The sequence below is a fragment of the Cervus elaphus genome, chromosome 12 (assembly GCF_910594005.1).
Source record: "Cervus elaphus chromosome 12, mCerEla1.1, whole genome shotgun sequence".
Lineage (NCBI taxonomy): Eukaryota > Metazoa > Chordata > Mammalia > Artiodactyla > Cervidae > Cervus > Cervus elaphus.
In genome coordinates this window covers 18,676,691-18,689,886 of record NC_057826.1, presented here as the reverse complement: position 1 = coordinate 18,689,886, position 13,196 = coordinate 18,676,691, and the positions used below count along the sequence as shown (strand labels likewise).

The window sequence follows — 13,196 nt, the reverse complement described above, 5'->3', positions numbered from 1 at the left end:
ATTAGATCTATTTGCCTCAAATTAAATGGCCTTCAATTGCTCTGCTTTTTAAAGATTTTTTTTCAAGTGCCCATTCTGACCCTCAGCTGTGATTCCTTGCTGGGGTCACTATGACAGCTCAAGCCTTTCTGTATGTTAATCTGGTGCTCTTAATATTAAAAGACTATTTTTTAGTAATTTTTATTTAGTTAGTTTTCGGGCGGTGGAGAGTTGTGCTCAGTCTTTGTTGCTAAGAGGGCTTTTTTTCTCTAGGTGTGGTGTGCAGGCTTCTCACTGTGGCAGCTTCTCTTGGTGCAGCTCCCAGGCTCTAGAGCACAGGCTCCATAGTTGTGGCTTATAGGCTTAGTTGCTGCTTGTCACTCAGGATCTTCCTGGGCCAAGAGTCAAACTCATGTGTCATGCAATGACAGGCAGACTCTTTGCCAGTGAGCCACAAGGGAAGCCCTTAACAGACCATTGACTATGGAAGTGGAAGTGTTAGTCACTCAGTTGTGTCCAACTCTTTGCGACCCCATGAACTGTAGCCCGTCAGGCTCCTCTGTCCATGGAATTCTCCAGGCATTAATCCTGGAGTGGGTTGCCATTTCCTTCTCCAGGGGATCTTCCTGACCCAGGGATCAAACCCAGGTCTCCTGCATTGCAGGCAGATTCTTTACCATTTGAGCCACCAGGGAAGCCCAATTTATAATTTACACGAAATTCAATTAAACATAGTTACCAGAAATCTGAGTGCCAGAAAAGTAGGTCATGAACAGAAGTGACATTAGCCTTTGTCTCCATCATGACTAGTGACCACTGTCATGTTGAGTGGAAATTCTTAATTCCAGTCAAGTTCTTAAACCACAGGAGAAAACTATAAATGCTAATCCTTTTAAGGGAAAAAGCCATATTGACTACCCTAAGTGTTTGCCTTATGCAGCCTGGACTTCTGATTATCTGCTTCTGAAAACTGGACTGCGTAAGTCTCTACAAGTTTAGTTACATGATGTAGAGTCACCCTTCTTCATGGTGGGTTTTCTTCTCTTTCAAGAGTACTATTGTCTTTGCCCTTCTGGAATAATCATCATATTCCTGACAGGTGTTTTATCATTATCTGCAGTGGTAGTAGTAGCAGCAGCAATAGTATATTCTGAGAGCCTTGAACCAATTGGTGGTAGAATACGCTGCAGGAATCCTCTGACCCTGATATGTGACGCTTCTGTGAAAGGTCCTGAATGATATGGCTCTTATCTCTCATGGTCTATTATACTTTGATGCCCTTGGGAGGACATCAAGGTCTGGAATCCATCTGGGCTTCTGAGAAGTAGTTGAGCAGGAGTTAAGGACAATTCACCAGCAGAAACGAGGCCAACTAAGACCCTGGGAAATCAGGTAGCCAAAGTCCACCCTCCTTCCCTTCTTCCTTCCCTTCTGGAGCATCTCTAAGCACAAGCCTTTTGAAGAATGAAGTGAGACTTCTAGCTCCAGATTGGTGACATGAAAGTCCCCTTCTTACTGGGTTTTCTTCTTCCTTCTCTGAAGAAAGAGCAGGTGATGACATTTCCCTTTTGTGCTGGACTCATGGTTCTTGAAGCATATAGATTTCAGAACCAAACTGGCCATCACTAAGCAAGTAAAATACAATTCCATTTGTTCCAGTTCTACCAGTGACAAGTGTATACACTCCTTCCAAAGAAGAATAGCAGATTCTCAATATGTAAAATGACTGGATCATATACAACCTCTTGAAAGTTGTAGCACTGTCACTGAACAGCCTTCTAGAGCCAGCTATTATAATTACATAGCCTGAACCACAGTGAAGAGGCTTAATTACTTGCTAAAACTCCCAAAAAGTTTGCAAATAAAGCCAATACAAGTCACTTTAAAAGCTTCAGGACTTAGGAAATTAATAACTCCTAGAGACTCCCTGAGTATGTCAATAATTTCTACAGCCAAAAATTAATTTTTATTGGTAAGAATACTTTTATACTTGTGAAAGATTATCATGTGGGCTTCCCAGGTGGCGCTAGTGGTTAAGAATCCACCTGCCAATGCAGAAGACATAAGAGATGCAGGTTCAATCCCTGGGTTGGGAAGATCCCCTGGAGGAGGGCATGGCAACCCACTCCAGCATTCTTGCCTGGAGAATCCTATGGACAGAGGAGCCTGACAGGCTACAGTCCATAGGGTCGCAAAGAGTTGGACATGCCTGAAGCGACTTAGCATGCACATATCATGTCTGATAGAACCATCTAAATTTCTTTTTTCTTAGCTCTGCTCAGAGTAAACATAAATTCTTAACTATTTATGTGAATCTACTTATGGCTGGTTCTAAAGCAACAAAACAACAAGTTGTGGCAAAAACATCAATGTTTGTATTAGGTTGGCCTCCCTATGCTACTGCCCAATGTGCTGCCTTCTCTTCCTCTAATTCCTCTTTATCCATAAGAGAACAGTAATACCCTCCTCATTGCTGGTGGGATTCTCATGTCAGGCAACGCAATGTGAGTCTGAAGACTCTGTGGGCTGCATACTTATTGCTGGTGATGATTAAAAAAAAGAAAGAAACTAAAAATGTGAATGAGGGTTGCCAGCACTTACTGAGCACTTACCATGTACCAGACACTGCTAAGGACTTTACATGAAGCATCTCACTTATTTACAGACTTCCACGCCAGAGCCTATGATCCAAACTGGAACATAGACTTTTTTCTGGAAGTCTTGGGGAATTAAACAATATAAGACGCTCAGACCTGGGATCTAGAGGCATCTCAGACACGTGTGACCTTCCCAACCACTGATATCTCCACCCAGCCCAGTGCAGTCATTTCAGAAATTATCAACCAATCATGCTGTGATCTGAGGGTGATGACAGTTGACTTCCAGTTGCCTTTCTGCTCCCCCTTACCCCATCCCACTTACACTTCATCTAAGTAGCCCTGCATTCTGACAGTTTTGCAATAACTTCTCTTTCTTCTGCCCTGTCCCTGCAGTTGAAGCAATACACTTGGGAAGCCTTATAGCTGCCCAGGGCTACGTCTTCCCCATCTCGGACCATGTTCTTACCATGAAGGATGATGGCACCTTTTATCGTTTCCAGGTAGGCCTGCAGCCTCTCCTTTTCTTCTCATCATCTGACCCCAGATTAGAACTACCTAAAAAACTGATGGTATTTAAGGAAGCCACTCCTACCTCCCACCAGCTCTGGGAAAGCAAACTTGTCTGTGCTATGGTTTGTCCCACCCACCTAATAGTAAAACACCCTCATGGAGAACTTAGCATTCATTGGTTGCTTTACACATATCTCATTTATTCTGAAGAACAAACTTTGGTGGAGTAAATATCACCCATTTTATAGTTGCAAAACTGAGGTACCTGGAGAATTAATGGGTCATTTAGTCAATCCAGGGGACAGCCTTGATTGGAACCTAGATCAGCCAGATAGCAAAGTCCTTAATCCTTTTGCTATATCATGTTACCTTCTTTGTGTGCAATTTCTATTCACTACCTAGTAACACTTCCCAAACATTTTCCTCTCCTTTTCTCAGATCCTGTCCTATAGTGAATTTGAGCAGAGCATAAGGGGTTGTATCAAGGTCTAAACCAAAAGGCTTGGGAACAGAGTTCTTCAGACAGGGTCAAAGAATGTCTGAGTTTGCTCAGCTGCCATAAGAAAATATCAATACCACAGAGAGGGTGGCTTAAACAGCAGAAATGTATTTCTCATCGCTCTTGAGGCTGGAACTCTAAGATTAAGTCTCAAGTGGGGTTCAGTTTGTGAGATAAGCCTTCATCCTGACTTTCAGATGGTCAGTTCTCACTGTGTCCTAATGTGGTAGAGAGAGAGAGAGGGGTTCATAGTGACAGAGGTTTTTAGCTCTCTGGTGTTTCCTCTTATAGGGACACTAATCCTGTGTGATCAGGGCCCCACTCATGTGATCTCATTTAACCTTAATCACTTCCTTACTCCACCTACAGTCACACTGGGGTGGGGAGCAGGTAGGTTAGGGCTTCATCATAGAAATTCAAGAGGGCGCCATTCAGTCCATAGCAAAGCGATAAAGGAACTTGGAGCTTGTGCCCCAGTAAACGGTACTTGTCTGACTCCTGCATTAGACTTCTCACATTTCAGGATATGAAGTTTTTGCTCTGTAAACTAAGTTTCTCATTTTTGCATTTATTTGGCTGACCTGAGATTTTATTTCTCAACACCCAGATTAAAAAGTTGACTGTTTCACTAAGAACAGAAAATAGTCAGGGTGCGGTGTCAACACAAAGGACATGCAGGCAGAGCCTGTCAGGGAGGGATCCTCCCCGGGTCAGAGGAGGGCTGCCCATGGGCCCCCGGCAGGGGAGGGCATGAGCTGGCATCCTCAGTCCTGACGCCTGTGCTCTTTTGCAGGCCCCATACTTCTGGCCTTCAAATTGCTGGGAACCTGAAAACACGGACTATGGTGAGCCCAGAAGCCCTGGCCCACACTTACCGGGAATGCAGAAGACAATCGTTTCTGTGTGGGTGACTGTGGTGCATGGGGAGGAGGGGCTTTGCCCTGCTTAGCACTTTCTCATATTGTTGACAGGTGCTGTTCCACATACTGGGAAAAGGCAGGGCCCACTGAAAGATGCAGCCGTTGGAAGGGGATGTGGGAGGGGAAGAAGTTTTACCAGATCTGGCCAATGTGCTCATTCTGTGGGGCCATGGAGAACTGGGCCAGTGGCCATTGACCTGGGACAGGGTTTCAGGCAGGGCTGGATCAAGGGGGCACATCCCCCTGGCCATTTCCTTTCTCACAGACTTGTTAAGACTTTTTAATAATTTATTGGTGTTTTTGATGACTGGAAGTTAGAGGGGAAGAGTAACAGGCCATGGAGGGGTCTACCTAAGAAAACAGAGTGGGTGAAGCTGGGCACTGGGCAAGCAGGGAATTATCTCCGTCCAAGCAGGGATTTATTAGATTCTTGCCCTGTATTCTCCATGAAGACTGTTTAATATATCTATGTGTCAGTCTTCTAAAGTTATATTATCACTGTACTTCAGATACAGCTGAGGCCCAGAGAGCCCACTTCCTCACATCTAACACATTGTACTCTGATTGGATGCCCAGTCAATTGTCAGCTCCATGCGGGCAGGGCTGGTCCACCTCATTCACTTTTATTATCCAGTGCATAGTGCATGCCTAAGCCATAGTGGGCACTCAGTAAATATTTGCGATGGTTCTGGTTCTTTGACTGTGTGGATCACAACAAACTGTGGAAAATTCTTCAAGAGATGGGAATACTGAACCACCTTACCTGTCTCCTGAGAAACCTGTATGCCAGTCAAGAAGCAACAGTTAGAACCAGACATGAAACAACAGACTGGTTCAAAATTGGGAAAGGAGTACATCAAGGCTGTGCATTGTCACCCTTCTTATTTAATGCAGAGTACAGGGCTTCCCTGGTAGCTCAGTTGGTAAAGAAACTGCCTTCAGTGAAGGAGACCTAGGTTCAATCCCTGGATCAGGAAGATCCCCTGGAGAAGGAAATGGTAACCCACTCCAGTATTCTTGCCTGGAAAATCCCATGGACAGAGGAGCCTGGTGGGTTACATATAGTCCATGGGGTCACAAAAGTCGGACATGACTTAGTGACTAAACCACCACCATGAGAAATGCCAGGCTGGATGAAGCACAAGCTGGAATCAAGATTGCTGGGAAAAATATTAATAGCCTCAGATATGCAGATGACACCACCCTAATGGCAGAAAGCTATGAGAAACTAAAGAGCCTCTTGAGGAGTGTGAAAGAGGAAAGTGAAAAAGCTGGCTTAAAACTCAACATTCACAGAAAGAAGATTATGGCATTTGGTCCCATTACTTCCTGGCAGATAGATGGGGAAACAATGGAAACAGTGACAGACTTTATTTTCTTGGGCTCCAAAATCACTGCAGATGGTGACTGCAGCCACAAAATTAGAAGGTGCTTGCTCCTTGGAAGGAAAGCTATGACAAACCTAAACAGTGTATTAAAAAGCAGAGACATCACTTTGCTGACAAAGGTCTGTCTAGTCAAAGCTCTGGTTTTTCCAGTAGTCATGTATGGATGTGAGAGTTGGACCATAAAGAAGGCTGAGCACCAAAGAAATGATGCTTTCAAATTGAGGTGTTGGAGAAGACTCTGGAGCATCCCTTGGACTGCAAAGAGATCAAAGCAGTCAATCCTAAAGGAAATCAACCCTGAATGTTAATTAGGAAGAACTGATGCTGAAGCTGAAGCTCCAATACTTTTCCCCCCTGATGTGAAGAGCGGACTCGTTGGAAAAGACCCTGATGCTGGGAAAGGTTGATGGCCAGAGGAGAAGGGGGTGACAGAGGATGAGATGGTTGGATGACATCATCAACTCAATGGACACGAGTCTGAGCAAACTCCAAAAGATAGGGAAGGATAGGGAAGCCTGGCGTGCTGCAGTCCATGGGGTTGCAAAGAGTTGAACATGACTGAGCGGCTGAACAACAACAACAACTGGTTCTTTATCAAAGGTGTTTAACAGACACTCAGTAGACGCAGCAGAATTTGAACGCAGATGCTCCTTTCATGGTCTGCCCCTCCACACAGCACCCTCATCACTGACTCAGCTGCGGGGGCAGCCCACAGCTGCTCTCCCTGGGACTGGGGCACACAATGAGACCTGTAACTTCTTCATGGATTCTTTGCAGGGTGGTTTTCATGGGAAGGTAGAGCCAGCTGCAGCTGGGTGGTACTCCAGGGAGCCTGTCCTGAGACCTTGTGATAAGCTGCATGCTCTGGATCACACTTGTGAGGGAGAGGAAACCAGCAACTGGAAATAGTCCTGCGGATAGAATCCTGGAGAGCCTCTGCCCTACAAGGCTGCACGGGTTCTGTTTCCAAGTCTGGAGCATGGCCCTGATGCAGGGGGCAGGGCCCCGTGACTGTCTCATCAGCTATCTGCAGGCATCACCACCGGTCCCTCTGGAACTGTGCTGTGCCCTAAATGATGTGATAAGTGGGTCCAGCCAGCTTTCCAGCTTGAAACGGGAGCAGCATTTGGCTGCTCATAAAATAAGTGCTTCTGGGGCTGAAATACTGCTCACAAAAGCCCAACTTGGAATTTGAATAATTGGAGCTCAGTTCCATGCAGCAGCCGTGTACCCTTGTGAATGTGAAAACCAATATTTTTCCAGGCAATGGAGAGGGTTGGGAGGATGGTGGGACCAGAAAACCTGGGCCCAAGTAAAATTCAAATATTTGCCTGAATATAAACCTGCAACCATCAGCCGTCTTACCCTACATACAGCAGGGCACCATTTCCCTTTCTCTACAGATTTTTGTAATTTTAGCTGTGCAGTAAGAACAGGGATAAATATAACAATTTATATCAGACTCTCACTGAAGCAAAATTATTTTTAATTCCTCTACCTCCATTTTGGGAAATCAAATGGAGAAGTTAAAGTTCAGGATACAAAATACTCATTACCTTTTCCTGGTTAATCAGAAAATCAGTATTTACCGAAAGAGAAGTCAGCACAAAGGATCCATTGTCAACTGGCTCCACTAGCTGTGTGATCTTGGCAATTTACTTAACCTCTCTGTGCCTCTGAAATCTCATTTTAAAAGCAGAATAGTAATGGTACTTCTCGTGTTGTTGGTTAGGATTAAATTCTTTTGTTAATTAGAAATGTGTGCAAGTTTTGCTGTATGGCATGTGGTAAGGAGTCAATACAAACCATAGTGGGGGTTGGTATTAGTACTCCCAGGATGATGTTTGATATTATTTGCTCTGTAGTAGCCCTCTTGCCAGAAAGTTTGTGCCACTGGAGCTAAGAATTCCCAATAGATGTGGCTTGGATTGATGAAGAACCAGAAACTTCCCTTCTTTCCACATGTACTCTGCATCAATTGTTCTGTCACAGATTTGAGTGAGTGACAGGCTTGCCCTCCAAGCATCCCAGGCTGAGAGAGAGACCATGATGGGGGCAAGAAGAGGATGCTGAGGAATTTGATCCAACTACTCAAAGATTTTATGTTGCTGAAGCATGATTACAAAGGTGGAATAATTGGGGATGGACAAGTTTATGAAAAGGCCCACGTAGTCAAGGAGGGACATTTAGAATAGGTTCAGCAGCTTCCCAGAACCACTGTGGGTCTCCAAAAATGGGGAATAATCTGAAAAATGCCCTCATCTATGAAAGGAGGCTAATAACAGAACTCACCTCATAGGTTATTATGAGGGTTAAGTAAGTGGATATTTGAAAAGTCCCTAGACCACCACCTGACATTCAACAAGCTCCATATAGGTGGTAGCTGCTGGTGTGGTGATATCCCTAGGACCTAAAATACTGCTTGGCACATAAGTGAACGTGTTAGTCGCTCAGTCGTGTCAGACTCTTTGCGACCCTATGGACTGCAGCCTGCCAGGCTCGGTCCATGGACTTCTTCAGGCAAGAATACTGGAGTGGGTTGCCATTTCTTTCTCCAGGGGATCTTTCCAACCCAGGGATCAAACCTGTGTTTCCTGCATTGCAGGCGGATTCTTTACTGTCTGAGCTCCCAGAGAAGAGGCACTCAATTAATTGGAGTATAATTGCTTTACGATATTGTGTTAGTTTCTACTGTACAGTGACGTGAATCAGCTATGTGTATCCCATGCATCCGTTCCCTCCTGGGCCTCCCTCCCACCTCCCCACCATCCTGCCCCTGTAGGTCGTCACAGAGCACCAGGTTAAGCTCCCCGTGCTATATAGCAGCCTCCCAGCAGTTATCACTTTTACATACGGTAGTGTATACATGTCAGTGCTATTCTCTCAATTCATCCCGTCCTCCCTGTCCTCCTTATTTTTCTTCTTGCCCATTCTATGCATTTGTGTCCCTTTACCCACCCTGAAAATAGGTTCATCCATACCATTTTTCTAGATTCCACATATATACATTGAGGCACTCAGATTTTTAAATGGGAGAATGAATGAGTCAGTGAATGAGTACACGGAATAGTGAATGTCATAGTGGAAAACTAGACCTCAATTCTAATTCCACCTCTACCACTAACTAGTCCATGAATAAAGCACTTCAGCTCTCTGAGCCTTTACTTTTCTATCTATTAGTGAGGGGTCTGTACTTAGTGATTGCCAAGGTTACTTCCAATGCTAAAATTCCATTGTTCTAAAAAGTAATTAGAAGGTCTGGGGAAAATAGAGAAATAAGTGGTTTGTATGTACCCTAGTTTAGGAGATTGAGGTATATTATGATGTCACTAGTAGAGAGACTAGACAGCATATTAAAAAGCAGAGACATTGCTTTGCTAACAAAGGTCTGTCTAGTCAAAGCTAGAAAGAAACTGAGTGCTAAAGAATTGATGCTTTTGAACCGTGGTGTTGGAAAAGACTCTTGAGAGTCCCTTGGACTGCAAGGAGATCAAATCAGTCCATCCTAAAGGAGATCAGTCCTGAATTATTTGTTGGCAGGACTGATGCTGAAGCTGAAACTCCACTAGTCTTGCCACTTGATGCAAAAAAACTGACTCATTGGAAAAGACCCTGATGCTGGGAAAGATTGAAGGTGGAAGGAGAAGGGGATGACAGAGAATTAGATGGTTGGATGGCATCATGGACTCGATAGACGTGAGTTTGAGCAAGCTCCAGGAGTTGGTGATGGACAGGGAAGCCTGGCGTGCTGCAGTCCATGGGGTTGCAAAGAGTCAGACACGACTGAGTGACTGAACTGAACTGAGTAGAGACAGAAAGTTTGGAAGGGGAGTCAATTTTTAAGGACATTGAAATATGACAGGGTCAATGTTTTTTAAATGTTTAATTGCACATGTAGTATGTGAATCTATTGATTTTAAAATTTTTTTATTGCATTCTGTTTTTGTTCTGGTGGGATGCTGGTGAGCTTGAGATGGCAGTGGGTATCCAAGTGAGATACTGGCATGATGGGAAAAAAAATAAGTCTTTTTCCAATGAGAAATTACATATCCATAAAAAAAGCCAGTATCTGAGCTTAAAGCAAGTCCCCGGATGCCCTGTTAGAGGACTTGGCTGTTGTTGCCAATGGTCACTTGATGGGTTAGGTGTCAGAAGGAACACTGCTGAGACACTGGGGAAGTACACACAAGCCCCAGGGAATGTCCCCTCAACTGCTACTTGCTGCCTCCCCTGTGGTGGTGGACAGGCTGCCCAATGTGTGACATTAGCTGCGCGGGAAGGGGCCCACCAGCATGCCACCATGATCTCATGATCATCAGGAGAGGTACCTTTGCCTTCTGTGCATGGTACTTTACTTCTCAACTTAGCTGATCCATTTTGACCCAGATGGGCTGGAAATTTCTTGGGATGATCCTGCTTAAATAAAGACTAAATCTGGGTTAGATCTTCCAGAGTTTCTAATTTGACCAATACGAAATACTGTGAGGGACGTCCCTGGTGGTATAATGGATAAGAATCTGCCTGCCAATACAGGGGACACAGGTTCAATCCCTGGTCTGGGAAGATCCCACATGCCTTGGGGCACCAAAGCCCATGTGCCACAATTACTGAGCCCACGTGCTGTAGAACCCATGCTCCACAACAAGAGAAGCTACTGCAGTGAGAGGCCCACACACCTCAACCAGAGAGTAGCCCCCACTCACCAGAGAAAGCCCATGCGCTGCAACGAAGACCCAACGCAGACAAAAATAAACTTAAAAAAATAACACCATCCAAGGCAGTGTATTCAAAGTAGCTCCAGTAGCTATACTGCTTAAGGATCACTGAGACCAGGGCCAGGGGACATGCCAGGTTTCCTGCTACAAGTTGCCTCCAATTCATAGGCTGCCTAACTGGTGACCCAGGAGACCAAAGGAGGTACCTTGTAACGGAGCAGACACCCCTTATCTGACAGTGCAGAGCTGTAGCTGTTTGTTTCACTGGAAAAGTTGGTAAGGAGAGAATCATGAAGAAGTGATACATGCATACCGTAACCACTTCAAATGAATGGAGACTAGACCAAGGAATATTCATTCAAGAGCCTTGTGAGGTAGAACCAAAGATTCTCTTTGATTTTCAGTTCAGTTCAGTTCAGTCACTCAGTCGTGTCTGACTCTTTATGACCCCATGAATCGCAGCACGCCAGGCCTCCCTGTCCATCACCAACTCCTGGAGTTTACTCAAACTCCTGTCCATCGAGTTGGTGATGCCATCCAGCCATCTCATCCTCTGTCATCACCTTCTCCTCCTGCCCTCAATCTTTCCCAGCATCAGGGTCTTTTCCAATGAGTCAACTCCTCGCATGAAGTGGCCAAAGTATTGGAGTTTCAGCTTCAACATCAGTCCTTCCAATGAACACTCAGGACTGATCTCCTTTAGGATGGACTGGTTGGATCTCTTTGCAGTCCAAGGGACTCTCAAGAGTCTTCTCCATCACCACAGTTCAAAAGCATCAATTCTTCGGCGCTCAGCTTTCTTCACAGTCCAACTCTCTCTTTGATTTTAGGTCCCCATAATTTGAGTTTCTTTCTTAAATAAACCACACTTGAAATAAAGCACCCAGTTTTGACCTCCTTAAAGTGCATCAAGAATTTTAAAAGTACTTTTAAAGCAACTGTATGTTAAGCCATCTCATATTTTTACTTTTTCCATGTTTTTTTTTTTTCAGTTCTCTCACTCATACCAAATTTATCAGCAATTGTCTTAGCTGACTCTCCTTTATCAAGTTGTCCCAAACCACTCAACTAGGTCTTCATAGAAACAACTGTGCTCTCTCTTTTCACATTAATTTCATCAGTGCATGTAATATTTAGTGAATGTATGTAATTAAAATAACTGGTATGCCTAACATAAGCAGATTCAAGGACAAACACAACTGACTCTCACTCGAAAACTCGAATAATGTGAGAAATGTGGGCATAAAGAGGAGACTGCTGCCAGAAGGCTCCAGCATATGGTAGTCTGCATCAGGAAAATTTTCAGACCACATGAGGAGGTTAGTTAACCCAGCAAGGAGTTGACTAGTGTTCCTGGTATAATCAGGTTGTCAAACAGCAGATCCGTCCTGGTCCTCTCTGACCTTCCCTCCTAGTCATCCTATTACTCATTCATACCATTTGTCTATTGTCTCCCCTGGGTCATTCTACTTGGCACTGGAGAGGGAAGGAGATGCTGAAGAAGCAGAGGCAGGAGAGGAAGTGATGAAGGCCATGTTGGAGGAAGAATATCCTGACAATTGTAGGCTGGTAGCCCTTCCTGAACTTGGGAAGAGACACCTAAATTGTCCTCCCTTTCCACTGTCCACTCACTTGACCTGGCAGGCCCCGGAGCTTGGTGCAGGGGTTCATGCTGAGTAGGACACAGCCTCTGCCCTAGAAGAGCCTTCAGCCTGGAACAGGGACAGCTGGTAAACTCACAAGTACTGCAAAGTTGAATTAGGTCCAGTGGTTGAGGATGGATAGATGCTATCAGGAACACCAAGCTGGGTCTTCAAAGATTGGTAGATGGTTTCCAGGTGGAGGGAAATAAGACGGAAGAGAAAGAGACCTCCAGGCAGTGGACGCATACACAGAGAAGTGGAACCAAAAGGGTTTGGCAGCCTCACATGCCTGAATATCCATTGGAAGGACTGATGCTGCAGCTGAAGTGCTAATACTTTAGTCACCTAATGCAAAGAGCCAGCTCGTTGGAAACGACCCTGGTGCTGGGAAAGATTGAGTGCAGGAGGAGAAGAGGGCGACAAAGGATGAGATGGTTGGATGACATCACTGACGCAATGGACATGAGTTTGAGCAAACTCCGGGAGATAGTGAAGGACAGGGAAGCCCAGTGTGCTGCAGTCCATGGAGTTGCAAAGAGTCAGACATGACTGAGCAACAACAGCAACATGCCTGAATGAGGGAGGGAAGAGGTTGACAAGACAAGCAGAGACTAGATCTTGAAGAAACAAACATGCTGCCTTTAGAAGCCTGACCTTATGAGGTCTCTAAGGTGTCAGTGCAGGAAATTTAGGCAGGAAGGTAACATGGTCATATTTATGAAAGGTCGCACTGATGGAGGATGTTTGGGATGAAGCAGTGAGGAGGATGAAGGGAGGTTGTCAAGATTGGATGGTGGGAGTCCTCATCCGATCCTGACCTATAGAAAGATTCCTAGAGGTCCAATGGCATGGCATCCACAGAAAAACATATTCTTCACTGCACAGTGCCGGGCATATAGTGAGGGCTGACTAGCTGGATGAGTGAATGAACAAGTGAGTGGG

General features: G+C 45.0%; 1 protein-coding gene across 14 annotated transcripts in view; it reads left to right on the top strand.

Moving 5' to 3' along the window:
* The window catches only part of RGS6 (regulator of G protein signaling 6), a 601,147-nt gene that overhangs the window by 496,103 nt on the left and 91,848 nt on the right, over positions 1-13,196 (top strand). For all 14 annotated transcript variants that reach the window (XR_006343935.1, XM_043919808.1, XM_043919807.1 and 11 more), the window contains exons 5-6: positions 2,973-3,079; positions 4,382-4,433. Coding sequence is in view for 13 of the 14 variants with exons in the window: in XM_043919808.1 (XP_043775743.1) it covers positions 2,973-3,079; positions 4,382-4,433 (159 nt within the window). In the remaining variant the exon portion in view is untranslated. The remainder of the gene's footprint in view (positions 1-2,972; positions 3,080-4,381; positions 4,434-13,196) is intronic.